Genomic DNA, 16,481 nt, shown 5'->3' with positions numbered 1-16,481 from the left:
CATGCAGGAGAGCTCTCTGGGACCTGCACGTGCTGTTTCTTTTTCTCTCTGAAGTGTTTTCTTTGCTCTTTGTTTCAGAAATCTTCGCTGTCTGGTGTCTTGTCCCAGTGTCCATGCTGGTTTCCCTGAGCTCCCTGTGACACCCGCTTCACTTGTGGCCTGCCTGGGCCAGTGGCCCCACCCATCCTCCTCTGTCCCTTCTCTCCCTGCTGTCGGGGTTCGGGTCTGCAGTCGGCACACTGGTGGAGTGGGGCTCCTGGGCGCCTGTCCTTAGGCAGGGCGCAGGCCTGGAGTCCTGGGAGCTCTGGCCAGGGCAGCCCTTTCCCGTGGCCTCAGCAGTGAAGGGCCAGCTGCCTGGGCACAACGCTTGCTGGTTGTGCTTATCGTCCGCTTGGGCCAGTGTGACTTAGTTGTTTCCCTGGTGCGGAGTCTGGTTGGAGTGCCATCTCCGGTCTGGGTCTGGCTGTCGATCCGCTGTCTTTCTAGCTCGTCAGAAAGAGGGACACGAGAGCATTGTCGCGTCGTGGCATTTCTCACAGACCCGCCTGCCGCCCGCCCTGGGCTCACGTTGTAGCTGAAGCTCCTCGGCATAGGCTCGTGTGCAGTGGCTGGAGGTGTGCTGTGGGGGCCTCCTTTACACCCACAAGCCCCCTGCGCCCCTGTCGGCCTCAGTCTGCAGGCACCAGGCAAGGCCCTGCGCAGCAGTCCTGGTGGCCAGCAAGAAGGGATGGGCCACAGGAGCAGGGCAGCTGCGATGGGTGTGAGCTGCGCAGGCGTGAGGATCCGTGCAGGCTGGGTCTAGGTGGGATCTCGGGCTGCGGGGCAGCACCAAAGCAGTAGCAGTGGGATAGGGTGGGGGGTCCTGAAGAGCTTGGCAGAACTTGCCAGCACAGTGGAAGGGGTGACGTGAGTGTGAGGGAGGGCGGTGGGGAGGGTCATTTTCAGGTCACTGTCAGGAAGGGAGCCGGCTTGGCAGCAGGTCAGGAGGGGACTCTGTACCTGTGTTAGGGGGTCAAGACGTGGGTGTGAGGGGGAGGCAGTTGTATGGACGGAGCTCAGGAAGGAGGTCCTGGGTGGGGGTGGGGGTTTGGTGGCATGGTATCCAGGTATCCAGGTGTGGTAGAGAGGACAGGCACCTGGCAGAGGCCGAAGGGCGGGAGCGCTGTCCTGCGTGAGGGGCCGTGGTCCTGTGGCCGTGCTGGGCCTCGGGGAAGCGCCCAGGTGTCGAAGGCTCTCCTCCTGGCGCTGTGTCTTCAGAAGTATCACTGCTCTTGTGCCGTGAACTCTGCCCTGATGCTGCTGCTGTGGAGACACCCAGTGGTGGTGAGAGAGTTTTCCTTTACTAAGGATTCTGACCAAGGCTCCCACGTGGAGGTTTGCAGAGTGAGAGCCCTGATTTCTGGTTGGAGTAGCCTGCAGAGTCCTTGGGGACATCTCTGGATGCCGGACATGCGGGTCAGCTGCCAGGGGAGCCATCTGCTCCACTGCTCTCTGGGTCCTGTGGTGGTCATGTCCTCTGACTGTGGGGGACACTGGAAGGATCAGCCTTCTGGTGGTGGCTGCTGAGAGCTGTGCGCTGCCCTCTCCCTCCCTGCGGCAAGGACAGGGGATGGCCTCTGGGCTTGCATGCAGTGCAGGTTTCAGGACTTCTCAGGCCTCTCCCATCACGGAGACCTGTCAGTGACAGCTCCCGTCGGGGTTGGGTGCCAGCAAAGTTTAGTGTGTGAAGCTGTTGCAATTAGGTCCATTTAGAGTTCTGTTCTGTTGAAAGGCCTTTGATCCTCTGATGGGTCTTTCTCCATTCACTTCACAGATGATGTTTTTCTGCCCAAGGACATCGACCTGGACAGTGTGGACATGGATGAGACGGAGCGGGAAGTGGAGCACTTCAAAAGGTCAGCGCTGGGTCGGCACCGTGTCGAGGTGCAGTGCTCGGGGGGTCCCCACAAACGAGGCTCCTCTGTGGACTTGGGCAGCAGCTCTGCAGACAGACAGACCTCCTGGCGCGCACGGCCCATCCACACCTCCCACGCACACTAACCTCCCCACCCTCGCTCTGGCTCGCCCCTCCCCTCCCCCGCATGTGCGAAGACTGGTGGGTGGCAGCAGTCCTCGGGGTGGTCCTGGCCCCTCAGCACAGCCTGAGCCGTCAGCGGCTCCCAGACCTGCTGAGTCAGACCCTAGGAGGGCCCCAAATCTGTTCTCTGGGCCCCCAGGGGGTCAGATGTGTGCTGACGTTAGGACACAGGGACACACAGCATTCTTTGAAGGAGGAAAGTACTATGTTCAATAACGCTCTGTCTCCTCTGTGAAGTAGGGGGAAAAATTTACTTTAAACTCCTCATTCTTTTTCTGGAAGCACTTTCAGCTCTTTGTTTCAGACACACATGAAAGGAGGAGGTCGTGTGCAGCGTGGGAGGTCACTGCCTCTCGGTCTGAAACACTGAAGCTCTGCTTCGGGAAACTATTTATTGTGCGATTTGTGTGTGTGCTTTTATCTTAGCAGGTGCAGTCAAGTGTTCGCCACAGTTAAAGATCTACTCGTAATAAAACCTGACTAAGGCTTGAAGGACACATTCTTAATGTAGTAATAGGCATCGATAAAACACAATGACTGTCACATCCAGTGGCAACACATTAAAAGCTACTCCTTGAGAGTAAAACATAGACAAGTGTCCATATCACAACTTCCATTTGTAAAAGCATAAACAGAAACGAGGGAAGGGAGAAAGGTACTCTCATTCGCAGACGGCACCAGTTTGTGCAAAATGCACAAGAATCCACAGGCAAGTGGCTCAGGTTGTTGAGAGACGGCTGTCCCTGGGTTCTCGGGAGGAGGTGGCAACAGGAGTGTCCGTGGGTGTGAGCAGCGTTTTGGAGAGTAAGGTGTGCATGACCTCGTTTACAAAGAATATCAAATACCCAAGACTTGGGGGAAACAGTGAAATATCCAGAAATGAAAAATACATTTATTAAAATCCAGGCCTCAATAGGTCAGACACTGCTAAAGAGGAGATCAGTGAACTGGAAGATGTATCTAAAAAATGTGCCCAAAATAATGCAAGATATAAGAAAAATGGAAAATATGAATGAGGGGTTAAGAGAGGTGGAGGAGAAGCTGTCATTTAATTGGAGAGAAAATGGAGAGACTGCAGAAAAGCAACTTTAAAGAGATACAGTGCCTGAGGGTTTTACAGAACTACTGAGAAACACGAATCTGCACGTTCAGAAGTGCAGCGGCAGGAAAGCAGACAAAACCCTTCACCGTCATAGCCTGTGAGACCTGAAGGCCGTGGCTCTGATTCTGGGTTCCCCAAAGTTGTTCTTCAAAACTGGCCTTTCCCTAATGAAAGAAAACGGAAGGAGCTTGCCACAAAGAGACCCGTGTAAAAGAACACACGCAAGGGCTGTACTTGAAGAAAAAGGGAAGTTGATGTCAGGACAGCTGGATGTGCAGGAAGGAATGGGAAGCGGCCTGGCAGTCACAGGCGAATGTGGACATGCACTCCCTGTGACGATGTGGCAGCAGCGTCTCATTGGCATCGTGCCTGACGGAGCCACAGCCCTGGACGGCAGCGGTGTGTGCAGGTGCAGTGGGCTGAGCGCCTTCCAGTCCCTGGACTATTCGGTGTATTTAACAGGCTGGAACATTCAGACTTCAGGCTCCATGGGGTTGGATACAATTTCAGGAACAAACATTAGAAGAGTAGAAATAGGGTTTATAAATCGCTAATTAGAAGGAAAAAATCAAAACTCACAAAGAAAAAAATTGTAGAGAACGTATATAAGCAGAAGTTTAAAAGGGGATAAACACAAATCCAGTTATATCAGTAATCAGGACATACAGGAAGCAGACAAAAATAAATTTTGTCAGATTGTGTTGAAGGCTTTGAACATATGCATACATGTGCATGTACAAATACACACACACACATACAGGGGCCTCCTGTCTGCCACCCCCCCCACCCCAGTCCTTGGAAAACTGTCTTCTCCTAAACTGGTCCCTGAGGAGGCCTCAGAGGTTGGGGGGCCCCTGCTGGGTGGGTGTGGGTGTGTATACACGCCGTTCACCGGAACAGACCTGAAGTAGAATGACAGGCAGGCAGAGGAAGAAGGAAGCTGTTGTCGTTACATTGTTATCAGACTCCATATATTTTCACACAGGGACAGAGGAAGGGCACTGCTTAATGATACAAGTTTCAGTTTGTTAGGAAGAGACAGAAGTTTTAAAGGAAAGTACTTAACAAGATGACTGGCTGCTGGAACAGCCAAGGCCTCTGTGGAGGTGAAGAAGGCCGCCACGGCTTGGCCAGCGGGCTCCGTGTAGTGCCCGTGGGCAGTGCTCTGCATGCAGGGTAGGGAGAGCCGGGCTGCACCGCACACCAAGGACGAGGACGTGTGCTCCGTGCCCATCAACCACGTTTAGATACAGGTTCACAATGAGTGCATTTCCGATTCCCTAGATATTTGGGAATCTTAAGAGTGTATGATTTTGATTAACTTGGGGGGTCAGTTAAGAAAGCACAGTAGGCCCTGGCAGGTGTAGCTCAGTGGATTGAGTGCAGACCTGTGAACCACACAATCGCGGTTCGATTCCCAGTCAGGGCACATGCCGGGGTTGCAGGCCAGTTCCCAGTAGGGGACTCACAAGAGACAACCATACATTGATATTTCTCTCCTCCTCTCCTTCCCTTCCCCTCTAAAGATAAATAGATACATAAATAAATAATATTTAAAAAGAAACCACAGTAGGCATTTTAAGTTATGCAGAACTAAAAGATGATGAAAGCATCACATGAACACCTGTGGAATGCAGAAAATGTTTGCTCTTGAGAGCTCTTTCAGTGAAGCCTTACATGCTAGAGTTTTTACCTGAAAACTTAGAGTTAAGGATTTCACTTGAGGACTTCCACCAAGATGGAGGCATAGGTGGAAACACTGTGCCTTCTCCCACAACCAAGTTTGAATACAACAAAGGTTTGGAGGACAAAGACTCAGCCAAAGAACAGAAAATTGAATTATATGGAAGTCCGACAACAATGAACCCTTCAACAGGACTGGTAAGAGGGGCGGAGCCAGCAGCAGAACAGAGACAGGCAAGAAAGACCCCCTGACCCCAGGCGCCCAGGCAGCTCCGCGTCAGGCTGACCCAGTGAGGGCTCGGGGCGGCGGGCTGGCTGCATCACACATTCGCACACAGATAAACCAGCAGGGGAGCGAGCAGTGAGACGGACCTCGCGGCCTGAGGTGGTGGCAGGAGGCACCAGAAGGGGCCCCCACATACAGCGTCACAACCCAGCGCCTGAGTGGTCCGGCCCCGATGAACACCTAGGGCTCTGCTCCTCATACGTAACAGGCACGAACAGACCAAAACAGGGCTCAAGAAGAACTCAAAGCCCCAGAGCCGATAAGGAAGAAGGAGAAATAGCGAACTTCTCAGATGCACAATTCAAGACACTGGTGATCAGGATGCTCACAAAACTGGTTGAATTTAGCCACAAATTAGAGGAACATATGAAGGCTAAACTAGTTGAAATGAAGGGAAATGCACAGGAAACCAATAGTGATGGAAAGGAAACTGGGACTCAAATCAATGGAGTGGACCAGAAGGAAGAGCAAAACATCAAACCAGAAAATAGTGAAGAAACAAGAATTCAAAAAAAAATGAGGAGAGGCTTAGGAACCTCCAGGACATCTTTAAACGTTCCAATATCCGAATTATAGGGGTACCAGAAGGGGAACAAGTGGAAAACTTATTTGAACAAATAATAAAGGAGAACTTCCCCAGTCTGGCAAAGGAAATAGACTTCCAGGAAATCCAGGAAGCTCAGAGAGTCCCAAAGAAGGTGGACCCAAAAAGGTACACACCAAGGCACATCATAATTACATTAGCCAAGATGAAAATGAAGGAGAGAATTCTAGAAGCAGCAAGAGATAAGGGGACAGTCACCTACAAAGGAGTTCCCATCAGACTATCAGCTGATTTCTCAAAAGAGACCTTACAGGCAAGAAGGGGGTGGAAAGAAGTATTCCAAGTCATGAAATCCAAAGACCTACAGCCAAGATTGCTCTATCCAGCAAAGCTTTCATTTAGAATGGAAGGACAAAGTGCTTCTCAGATAAATGCAAGTTCAAGGAGTTCATCATCACCAAGTCCTTATCATATGAAATGCTAAAGTGACTTATCTAAGAAAAAGAAGATGAAAAATATGAACAGTTACTAACAACCACACCTAAAACAAAAGCAAACCAGGAGGACAGCCAGATCAGGAGTGGAAACGTAGAAATGAAGATCACATGGAGGGTTAGCAATAGGGGAGTGGGAGGAGGAGAAGGGGGAAGAAGATACAGAAAATAAGTAGCATAGACAGTAGGTAAAAAATAGATAGGGGGAGGGCAAGAATAGTATGGGAAATATAGAATCTAAAGGACTTGAGACACGTGGTCATAAACTAAAGGGGGGAGGGGTGTGTAGGGGGAAGGGGAATGAAGGGGGGAACAACAACTGGAATGGTATAATGAATAAAATGTATTTTTTTTAAAAAAGGATTTCAGTTGAGAAATTAGGAAAAGAGCAACAGAGCCCTGGCCAGTGTAGCTCAGTGGATTGAGTGCAGGCCTGCGAACCACAGGATCGCGGTTCGATTCCCAGTCAGGGCATATGCCTGGGTTGCAGGCCAGTTCCCAGCAGGGGACTCATGAGAGGCAACCATACATTGATATTTCTCTCCCTCTCTCTTTCCCTCTAAAGATAAATAAATAAATAATATTTTTAAAAAAAAGGAAACGAGCAACAGAATAAACTCAAAGTAGCACACACACGGAAGTAACACAAAAGAGATAACAAGGGAAATTCTGAAATAGGAAACAAGACCAGCAAAGTGAGTATTTGACACGTGGAAAGTATTAAACAAATCAGCCTTTGAGGGCATTGGTTGAGAGAAAGGGGGAGAGGCACAAAACTGCCGTGAGAGGCTGAAGAAGCAGTGCGGGGCCGAGCGGCACCAGAGTCAGCTGCCAGCCAGCGCTCACTGTCCCGTGCCCTGCCGCAATAGCATTGGCCCTCGTCCGTGGCGAGGAGGGTCTCTCTCGTGCTCTGACCCGGCTGTTGGGGGAGGCTGCAGGCCCGCGGAGAAGAAAGCATAGAACACCGGCAACGGCCGCACAGCCGTCGTGTGAAAGCCTAACTGGAATGCCAGCCACGTCAGCCTCATCCACAACCTGATGACGGTGGCAGGAACGGAAGCAGGAGCCACTAGTTTTTCCAATGAGAAAACTGCATTCTGCCACTCACAGAGAAGTATCCCGAGATGCCAAACAGCAGATGGTCCGGTGTTGTGCGTATGCCACCAGGGCATCGGAACAAGAGGGGCGGGGAGCACAAGAGGTCTTCCCGCGCCGCGTGAGGGAAGTGGAGTTTGGATAACAAAGTCTGCGAGGAATGAAAGGCGGGGGGGAGGGTGGGAAGGAGGAAGCAAAGTTCCACGTTAGAGGCGAGCTGTTGTCCGCAGGGGAAGTTGCGTGGGAGCACGCAGGGCAGGGCCGTGGGGTCAGACTGCTGGAGGCACGCCTCTCCCGTCTTGGTCCTGAAGTGACGCAGCCCGCAAGTGCGCCTGAAACTGCCCCAGGTGTGTGCACAGACGGCTGTGAACTTGACTGAAGAACAATGACACCTAAGTCACAGGCATCCCATGTTCACAGAGGGGAAGGGTTAAAGTCAGGCTGTCAAGTTCCCCAGAGTCCAGAGATTGCGAGTCCCCAGAGTTTGGGGGATCCGAAGGCAAGGAGGGTGGTGTGGGGCTCCCCCGTGTTCTGGGAGCGCGCTGGGTGGACACATTGGGATTTGACAGCAGCACAGAGGAGCACCTAGCGCCGCCCACCACGAGGTGTCTTGCAAGTGGAGCGGGAAGCTCGGACGAGAGCCTGTGTAAGGCCCAGTCTCTATAGATCCCCAGTTGGCTAGGTCGCAAGGACACAGTTCACTCACCTGCCACTCGCTCCAGCAGCCGCGCCCCCGTGTCTGCCTGAGAGGTGAGAGCAAGCGCCCGCCCCTCGCCTTTGCCCAAGTTTTACCACCGAGTGTCCACGGCAGATGGATGGGGTCACAGACAGTGCCCTCCTCGTCCCCTGGACACTGCTTGGTGCAAACAGGACTGTGTGCACGGGTCCAGGGCGCTGACAGGACACACCGCCCTGACTGAGGGGCTATTCCCTGCCAGCCTCCACTCGCTGGCACTGTGTGTTCGCCCTGTGGCTGGTTTGTTGCGTCCGCGCTGCAGCGGAGTAGAGTGCCCTCTGAGCACTGAAGTGCACTGTTGAGAGACACGCCCAGGGGCGTCAGGACTGAAAGAAGCAAGGCAGTGCTCCAGATAAGAAGTCAAAAGCTTGGTTACTTCTGAGGACGAGGGAGGGCTGCGACCCAAGACGGCAGGGGCTGCCGGGTGCTGGTGGGCGCCCCGGCCTGACCAGCGGTCCACCCGGTTTCCTTGATCGCTCGTCTTTGTGCTGCACGTCTGTTCCGTGCAGCCTTCGATGTGTGTGGTACGTTAACCAGAACCCCAAACCAAGGATGTACGAGGCTCCCAGAAGAAAGGCAAGAACCCAGAGATTCCGTCTCCATCAGGAAGACAAAGGAAGTCCCTGGGCTTTCGAACGAGGCCATGGTGATGCTGGTGGGAGGTCGGCACCCCGGAGCAGACCCCCGCAGACCCACGCAGACCCACAGCTTTGCTCCGTGACGCAGGGTCCTGGCCCTGCAGACTCGAAGGCTGTGCACAGCAGGAGCTGTGCGGGCTTGCCACAGTGGACTGGCCAGAAGGGGGGACCATTGTGCAGACAGCACAGTGAGCCATCCTAGGGGACCGCCTGGTGGGGCGGGGCCCACACACAGGACAGAGCGCAACCCGCCCGCTGCGCCTGGCAGCCACTGGGTCAAGGCGGTTCAGGGGAGATCAGCAGGACCAAGTCCAGGGGCCTTTGCAGCCGACATGCTGCTGCCACCTGTGTGCTCTGTGTGCGGCGTTCCTGTAGCCGCAGACGGGCGCCGGGCTCGTGGAGGAACCACGCAGGCACGGTGCTGAGCAGAGGAAGCGGGGGCCATCCGTTGTGAGCCTGCTTCTCCGTGGTCACACATGTGCACATGCACGGCACACTGCTACTGAGCACACGTGTGGAGGTCCTGGTGCCACGCACCAGCACGGGGTTCCTGTTGGGGGCAGCGGGGGCTTTGGGGCGGGCAGTGTTGGTGTCTCAGGTAGAGGTCGGTCACCCAGGCTTCTCATTGTGGCATTCTGCAGGCACACATCCTGTCCACACGGGCGGGTTCATGTGTGCGTGACCTACTTCTTAGAGGACAGCACAGGCGCCTACGGGGAGGTGGTGTCCAGACTATAGGCAGAAAGGAGCTGAGGGTGGGCAGCAGGACAGGCTGGGCCACTCAGGAACCAGGGACCGCTGGGTGCCTGGCTTCAGTTCGGGTCAGGTTTCATTCAGATTTCTACTACCCAGATTTACAGCCGAAAAGGTGAGAAATTCAGAAATTATGCAAAGTACAGATTTTGGGAAGAAAATGTCCATTCCTTTCCTTAATACACAAGTTGTCAGTCATTCCCGGGAAGCAGGTGGCATTGTGTAGCCTTTTCTAGATGCTTTTAGCTCCGTTTGGGGTCCAGAGGTGGAGAGGGCTGGCCAGTGCGGTGCCCGAAACACTCTGGCTTCCAGTCATCGCCTGTGAGCCTGTGCTCAGTGAGGGCAGGCCGGCGTCTGTGGGGCGCAGTGCGTGGAGGAGGGCCCTCGGGCCCTTCAGCTCAGGTGGGAAAGGGCAACACAAAGCGCCCAAGAGTCTTATGGACGCTGGCCAGTGTCCTGAAGGGGGCACGGGGGTGCAGAGGGTTCCCCTGCATGGAGACGCAGGAGGAAACGGGCTCAGGGGACTCTGGCTTTTCCTGTCTTCTAGGTTCTGCTTAGATTCCGCCAGGCAGACCCGGCAGAGACTGTCCATCAACTGGTCCAATTTTAGTTTGAAAAAAGCCACCTTTGCTGCCCACTGAAGGAGGACCACCTGGAGAGGGACACGCGGGAGTCCGAGCAGGCCGTGCCGGGTGGGCCTCGGTGCCCGAGACCGCAGCCCCACGAGGCGCCGCTGGCCTGCTGTTCGCTCCTGTGTGTGTCGTCTGTGCTCCTGTGACCGTTGCTCCCGCCACTTCCTCCGCCCCCTGAGGCCTCGGGCCCGGGCTGTGGCCAGAGATGAGTTTGCATCACCCTCGTGGCTCTGTCGCCTCTGCATCTCGCCCTGCCCTGTCATCTGTCCTTGAGGGCATCGCCGTCCCTCAGCTCCCACCTGAGGGGTGGGCGGGCAGGCGGGCGGGGCAGGCGGGCGCCAATCTCCACAATCTGCTGTTAAGAGTGTCCACGTCGCACTGTCTGTGTCTGACCCCTGACTCGTAGCCAGCTTGTGTAAGACCCTGCAGAGTGAGACCGTTCCAACAAGCCCACCCAGTACTCACCGTCCAGTCCGTTAGAGTGTACGACTGTATTAACACGGGCCTGCCTGGCTACTTTTTAACATATTGTTAAGTAATATTAAAATCATGTCTTTCTTTTTGAAAGATGGAATACATTAGTACAGCAGAAGGCCTCGTCTGCTTGCTTTCTGCTGGGGCTGATGGGAGTGTGGCGGGGTGGCGTGTGCGGGGGCTGTCCCCCCAACGGGCTGGGCTGCTACCCCAGGTGGCAGCTTAGCGGTCCCGGTGCCCAGGCCGCAAGGCAGAGTTCAACCAGAAGTGGTAAGTGCTTTGAGAACCGGCAGCCGGGGTGGTGCCCGCCGCGGGAGGCCTTTGAGTTTAAACCTGTAGCCCGAGGGAGGCAGGGCCTTGGAGCAGGTGCCCGTCCGGCCCTGGGGCGTGTGGTCTCTAAGAAAAGGGTTAAAGGCTGCACTAAGCTGGGTTTCGATGAGGAACGATGAGGAACGTGAACAGCATTTAAGACGGGAAAAGGAACCCTCCTTGCTCCCTTTGTTCTCCGGTCTTCGAGGGGTTTCAGAAAGCTGCAGGGAGCTGCCTCCTGGCCGCAGCCAACACCGCCTGGCTCACCGCCCCGCGCATGCCTCGAGGGCCTGGTGTGTCCCCCACGGAGGGGAAGGGCGAGGGCCCTGCTTCCCTGAGCAGACTGGCCAGGCTGCCGGCCAGGAGGGGTGAGGCGGGCTGGCCTCTGGGCGTGTTCTGGAAGGCAAGTCCACAGGGCTTTCTCTGACCGGCTGCCTGAGCACAGCACCCTTGAGGTCCACCCGTGTCGCTGGAAACGGCGACATTTCACTCATTTCACTGCAGAAGTGGATCGCCTCTGCTTTGCCCACCGAAGCACACCTGGTGCTCCTGCCGCAGCCACTGCGGGTGACGTGGCAGTGGACGCAAGGGTGCCTGTGTAGTCGTGAGGTGGCGTTTTTCGTTTCTCTGAATAAACACCCAGAAGTGCGGTCACCAGGGCACAAGGCGGACCCATTTCTAATTTTCTGAGGGAATTCCATGCTGCTTTCCACAGGGTTGCAGCGGCCTGCGATCCCACCCACCCGGCCACCGTGCACGAGGCCCCCCTTTCTGCACGTCCTCGTCAACATGCGTTTGCTCGCCTGTCGACAGCGGCCATTCAACAGGTGTGAGGTGACAGATGTGAGGTGCCCACTGTCGTGGGCAGTGCTCTGACAGCGAGGGACAGTGAGCATGTCCTCTTTGAAGAAGCGTCTGTTCAGGCCCTGTTCCCATTTCTTCAGTGCATCGTCGGGGGGGTGGGGCGCTCAGTGGTCAGAGTGGCACATTTGGCACCCAGTCCCCTCGCTGGGTGCACCGTTGGCAAAGCTGTCCCGTTTGGTGGGTTTTTCTCTCCTGGTTGGTTTTCCTCACTGCAGAAAACTTTTCCATTGGACGCGGTTCCCTCCGTTTGTTCTCGTGTCACCCCTGCCTGAGTGGGCGCGTCCAAAGGCACGCGGAGCCACGCGGCAGCGAGCACACTCTGTGTCCTCTCGAGGGACGTCGGGTCTCCGCCTCGCCCGTCTCAGTGCGGGCAGACCAGCCCGTGCCCGCGATTCTCCGGCACATGAGAACATCACATTTCTTTGCCGACCGGACAAAAGAAATGTATGATTTTGATTCCTTTCTGCTGGACGGCTATTGCCGTGTTGGCTGTTGTCTTTTTCCCCCCCAACAACCTAAGGAAAGCACTGTCAGTGCCTCCGACCAAACACGCTGCTCACTGTGCCGCTGCTGGGGGTGCCGCGGTGAGAGTCGCCGCTCGGGGCAGGAGTCGCTGGTCCGTGGGAGGGCTGTGCGTGTGTGTGCGGTGCCAGGAAGTGGTCCGGTTTTTTTCCCTCTGAATCTGTCCTGTTTTCTCATTTACTTTACGCATTGTCTTTACCCCACTGTGTACTCTGGCCCCTCTGTCACGGAGTAATTGGCCCTGTGAGGATTTATCACTCTGTTCTGTCCCTTTGACCCCCATTTCCCTTTTTGTGCCAGTACGTATGTTTTGTCGGTTCTCAAGACCCCTTTGACTACTTGGGATCTTTAGAGGCAGTTTCCAGCCCTGGCCCTGGGGGAGGAGACACGGAGACCAGCGTTCAGGAGGCTGAGGTGGCTAGAATTTGTGGGCAGAGTTCTGTTTGTTTATTTTTATTTTTAAATACTTTACTCATTTATTGTTAGAAAGGGGGGCGGAAATGTCTGTGTGTGGTTGCCTCGCGAACACTCCCCCCACACTGGGGACCTGGCTCACAAACCCAGGCATGTGCCCTGACTGGGAATTGAACTGGTGACTCTTTGGTTCACAGGCCAGCACTCAGCCCAGTGAGCCACACCAGCCAGGGTCCGTAGGGCAGAGTTCTGGACAAGGGCGGGGGGGCACTGAGTGCACGTAGAACACCCTGGAGACCTGCTGAGGCCCTGCAGATCTGTTCGTCTGTGCGTCTGGGATAAAAGTCCGTGAATCAGGGAATTCAGTGGAAAGCAGTAGGGCTGAAATTGTGCATGCGTCCACCAGCCGGGGGAGGACCTGGTCATACCCAGCGGGCACCGTGTGAAGTCCTCGAAGGGCCTCATCTTAGCAGTGGGCAGGGCTGAATTAGACCGAAGGAAAACGCAGAGCTGCAGGCTGGCCTCGAAAGGGCCAGGCGGACCCGAAGGAGCCGAGCTCCTGCCCTGGGCGAAGGACCTGTGGCTCTCCGGCTGGCGCTCGCCCACTGAGCCAGGGCTGGTCTCTGCGTCCTTTGAGGAGATAGAGTTCAACCCATGACAGACTGTTTCATTGGCTTTTCCAGTTGTGGCAAATACACAGGAACACAATGATTTTTCATGTTGACTGTATCTCGAGATTGTCAAATCGGTTTATTAATTTTAAACTTTTCCATGAGACCCCTAAGAGTTGCCACATGCAGCCATGTTAGGGTCAGGGGGTTGGCTGCAGGCCCGTGGCACGCATGCTCACACCGGGTGGAAGAAGTCACATCGGCTCCCAGCTGGCAGAGGTTTTTACTACAAGTGGGTATTGGCTGTTTCCATGTGTCTGTCTTTGTCACTGTTCTCCAGGTGACCACGTGGCTCTTCCCCCTCCGCTACCTGTGAATGTCCTTTGGTTGGTCTTTTAAATGCCAGCCAGTCTCATCCTCCACCTGATCCGGACATACCGTCCTAGTCACATGCTGACTTGAATGTGTCACTGTCTGGTGTTGGGTTTCGGCCTCTGTGTCCACGAGAGACTGCGCCCTCCACTGGTTCACCTTGTCTTCTGTCAGAAAATGAGCCGGGAGGGCAGCAGCGTCTCTCTCAAATGTTTGGAAGAGTTCACCAGCCAAGTCGTCTGGGCCTGGAATTTACTTGTCAAAGATTTTAAATTATGGATTATATTATTTCATGGACAGTCAGCTACTCACATTTTCTGTTTCTTGTGTCCACTTTGGTAAGTTGCTTTTCAATTCAAGAATTCTGTGCATTTCACCTGTCAAATTGATTACTAGCATAAAGCGTTCATAATTCCCTCCTTTTACTGCCTCTAAGATGGGCAGGGATTCCCCTTCCGCTCCCAACATTAGCGATGTGTGTTTCCTCTTTTTTCTTCGTCAGTCATGCCTGGGGTTGTCAGTTTTATTGCTATTTGAAAGAACTAACTCGTGGTATTCATTTTTCTCTGCTTTCTGATTCACTGATTTCTGCTCTTTCATTTATCCCCTTCCTTTTGGGTGCGGATGATGTACGGTTCTTTTCCAGCTTCTCACGCTGGGCACTGGGGTCACCGAGTTGCGACCTCTGCTCACTTCCGACCCCCGAGTCTGGAGCTGTGGAGTCCCCGCCCACTGCTCCATCACTTGGCTCTGATCTGTGATTGTTGTCTCGTGTGATTTTTTGTGCCCCATAATGCTTTTTTTTACTTCTTATTTTTAAGTGTATTTTATTAATTATGCCATTACAGTTGTCCCTTTCCCCCTTCACTCCCCTCCACGCTGCACACCCCTCCCCCACCATTCCCCCCACTTAATTTATGTCCACGTGTCTCAAGTTCTTTAGATTCTATATTTCCCATACTGTTCTAGCCCTCCCCCCTGTCTATTTTCTACCTACTGTCTATGCTACTTATTCTCTGTACCTTCTCCCCCCTTCTCCTCCCCCCACTCCCCTGTTGCTAACCCTCTGTGTGATCTTCATTTCTGTGTTTCCACTCCTGATCTAGCTGTCCTCTTGGTTTGCTTTTGTTTTAGGTGTGGTTGTTAATAACTGTGAGTTTGCTGTCCTTTCACTGTTCATATTTTTTGTCTTCTTTTTCTTAGAAAAGTCCCTTTAACATTTCATATAATAAGGGCTTGGTGATGATGAACTCCTTGAACTTGACCTTATCTGAGAAGCACTTTATCTGTCCTTCCATTCTAAATGAATGGAATAGAACAATCTTGGTCTAATGGAATAGAGCAATCTTGGTCTAATCTTGGTCTAATAGAGCAATCTTGGTCTAATCTCTAATGGAATTAGAGCAGTCTTTGCTGGATAGAGCAATCTTGGCTGTAGGTCTTTGGATTTCATGACTTAAAATACTTCTTTCCAGCCCCTTCTTGCCTGTAAGGTCTCGTTCCAGAAATCAGCTGACAGTCTGATGGGAACTCCTTTGTAGGTGACTGTCCCCTTATCTCTTGATGCTTCTAGGATTCTCTCCTTCATTTTAATCTTGGCTAATGTAATTATGATGTGCCTTGGTGTGTTCCTTCTTGGATCCAATTTCTTTGGGACTCTCTGAGCTTCCTGGATTTCCTGGAAGTCTATTTCCTTTGCCAGACTGGGGAAGTTCTCCTTTATTATTTTTTCAAATGTTTTCCACTCGTGGCTGTTCCTCTTCCCCTGCTGGTACCCCTATAGTTTGGATGTTGGAACGTTTAAAGATGTCCTGGAGGTTCCTAAGCCTCTCCTCATTTTTTTGAAATCTTGTTTCTTTCTTCTTTTCTGTTTGGTTTTTCCTTTCTTCCTTCTGGTCCACTCCCTTGATTTGAGTCCCAGTTTCCTTTCCATCACTATTGGTTTCCTGTGCATTTCCCTTCATTTCAATCAGTTTAGCCTCCATATGTTCCTCTAATTTTTGGCTAAAATCAACCAATTCTGTGAGCATCCTGATCACCAGTGTTTTGAACTGTGCATCTGAAAGTTTGGCTATTTCTTGTTCACTTAGAATTATAGGCTCTGGGGCTTTGAGCTGTTCTTGAGTCATAATGTTTAGTCTGTTCATACCTGTTATGTATGAGGGGCGGAGCCTTAGGTGTTCCTCAGGGCCAGGTGACCCAGTCACTGGATTGTGACACTGTACGTGGGGGTGGGGTCAGAGAGGGGGAAAAAATGGCACTTAGCTGCGTTCCGCTCTCTCAGATTTCTGTCCCCTCTGCGGCTTCCCACAAGCAAATTGGGCCCCTCTGGTGCTGGTTCTGGGGTGTGTGGGTCCGTGTACTCTCCAGGACCCTGTCGGTCTCTCCAACGAACTCTCTGTGAGCCTGGGAGCCTCTCCTGGCCCCTCAAGCCCGATAAAGTCTCTCCAGTTGGTGCTTTCGGGCTCTAGTTCCCATTGCTGAGCCCTAGCCTGAGGGGTCTGTTTCAATGTTTGCTCCTTTGCCTGGTTTATCTGCACTCGAATGTGTGACCGTGGTCAGCCAGCTGCCTTGTGCCCTCACTGGGTCCGCCTGTGGCCACCCCATGCCTGGGATCCACCAGCCGCCTCCGCTCCTGGGTCGGTCGGACCGAAGGTCTTTCCAGCCCGACCCCACTCAGCCGCTGCCTCCGCCCCTCTTACCGGTCTGGCTGAGTGGTTCATTGTTGTCGGCCTTCCTTACAGTTCAATTTTCACTGTTTTGGCTGCGTTTTTGTTTCTAAAACTTAGCTGTCTTTAAATTTAGTTGTGGGAGGGGGCACAGTGTTTCCACCTATGCCTCCATCTTGGCCGGAAGTCTGTACCCCATAATGTTT

At 53.4% G+C, this 16,481-nt stretch overlaps 1 protein-coding gene across 3 annotated transcripts in view; it reads left to right on the top strand.

Moving 5' to 3' along the window:
* FAM193A (family with sequence similarity 193 member A) overlaps positions 1–10,595 on the top strand; it is a 126,195-nt gene extending 115,600 nt beyond the window's left edge. For all 3 annotated transcript variants that reach the window (XM_037046869.1, XM_037046862.1, XM_037046877.1), the window contains 2 exons: positions 1,814–1,895; positions 9,956–10,595. In XM_037046869.1, coding sequence (XP_036902764.1) covers positions 1,814–1,895; positions 9,956–10,049 — 176 coding nt within the window. In that variant the 3' untranslated portion in view covers positions 10,050–10,595. The remainder of the gene's footprint in view (positions 1–1,813; positions 1,896–9,955) is intronic.
* The last annotated feature ends 5,886 nt before the right edge of the window (positions 10,596–16,481 follow it).

This window comes from Sturnira hondurensis, unplaced genomic scaffold (assembly GCF_014824575.4).
Source record: "Sturnira hondurensis isolate 20B ecotype Veracruz unplaced genomic scaffold, ASM1482457v3 Scaffold0000780, whole genome shotgun sequence".
Lineage (NCBI taxonomy): Eukaryota > Metazoa > Chordata > Mammalia > Chiroptera > Phyllostomidae > Sturnira > Sturnira hondurensis.
This window is presented reverse-complemented; position numbering and strand designations above follow the sequence as displayed.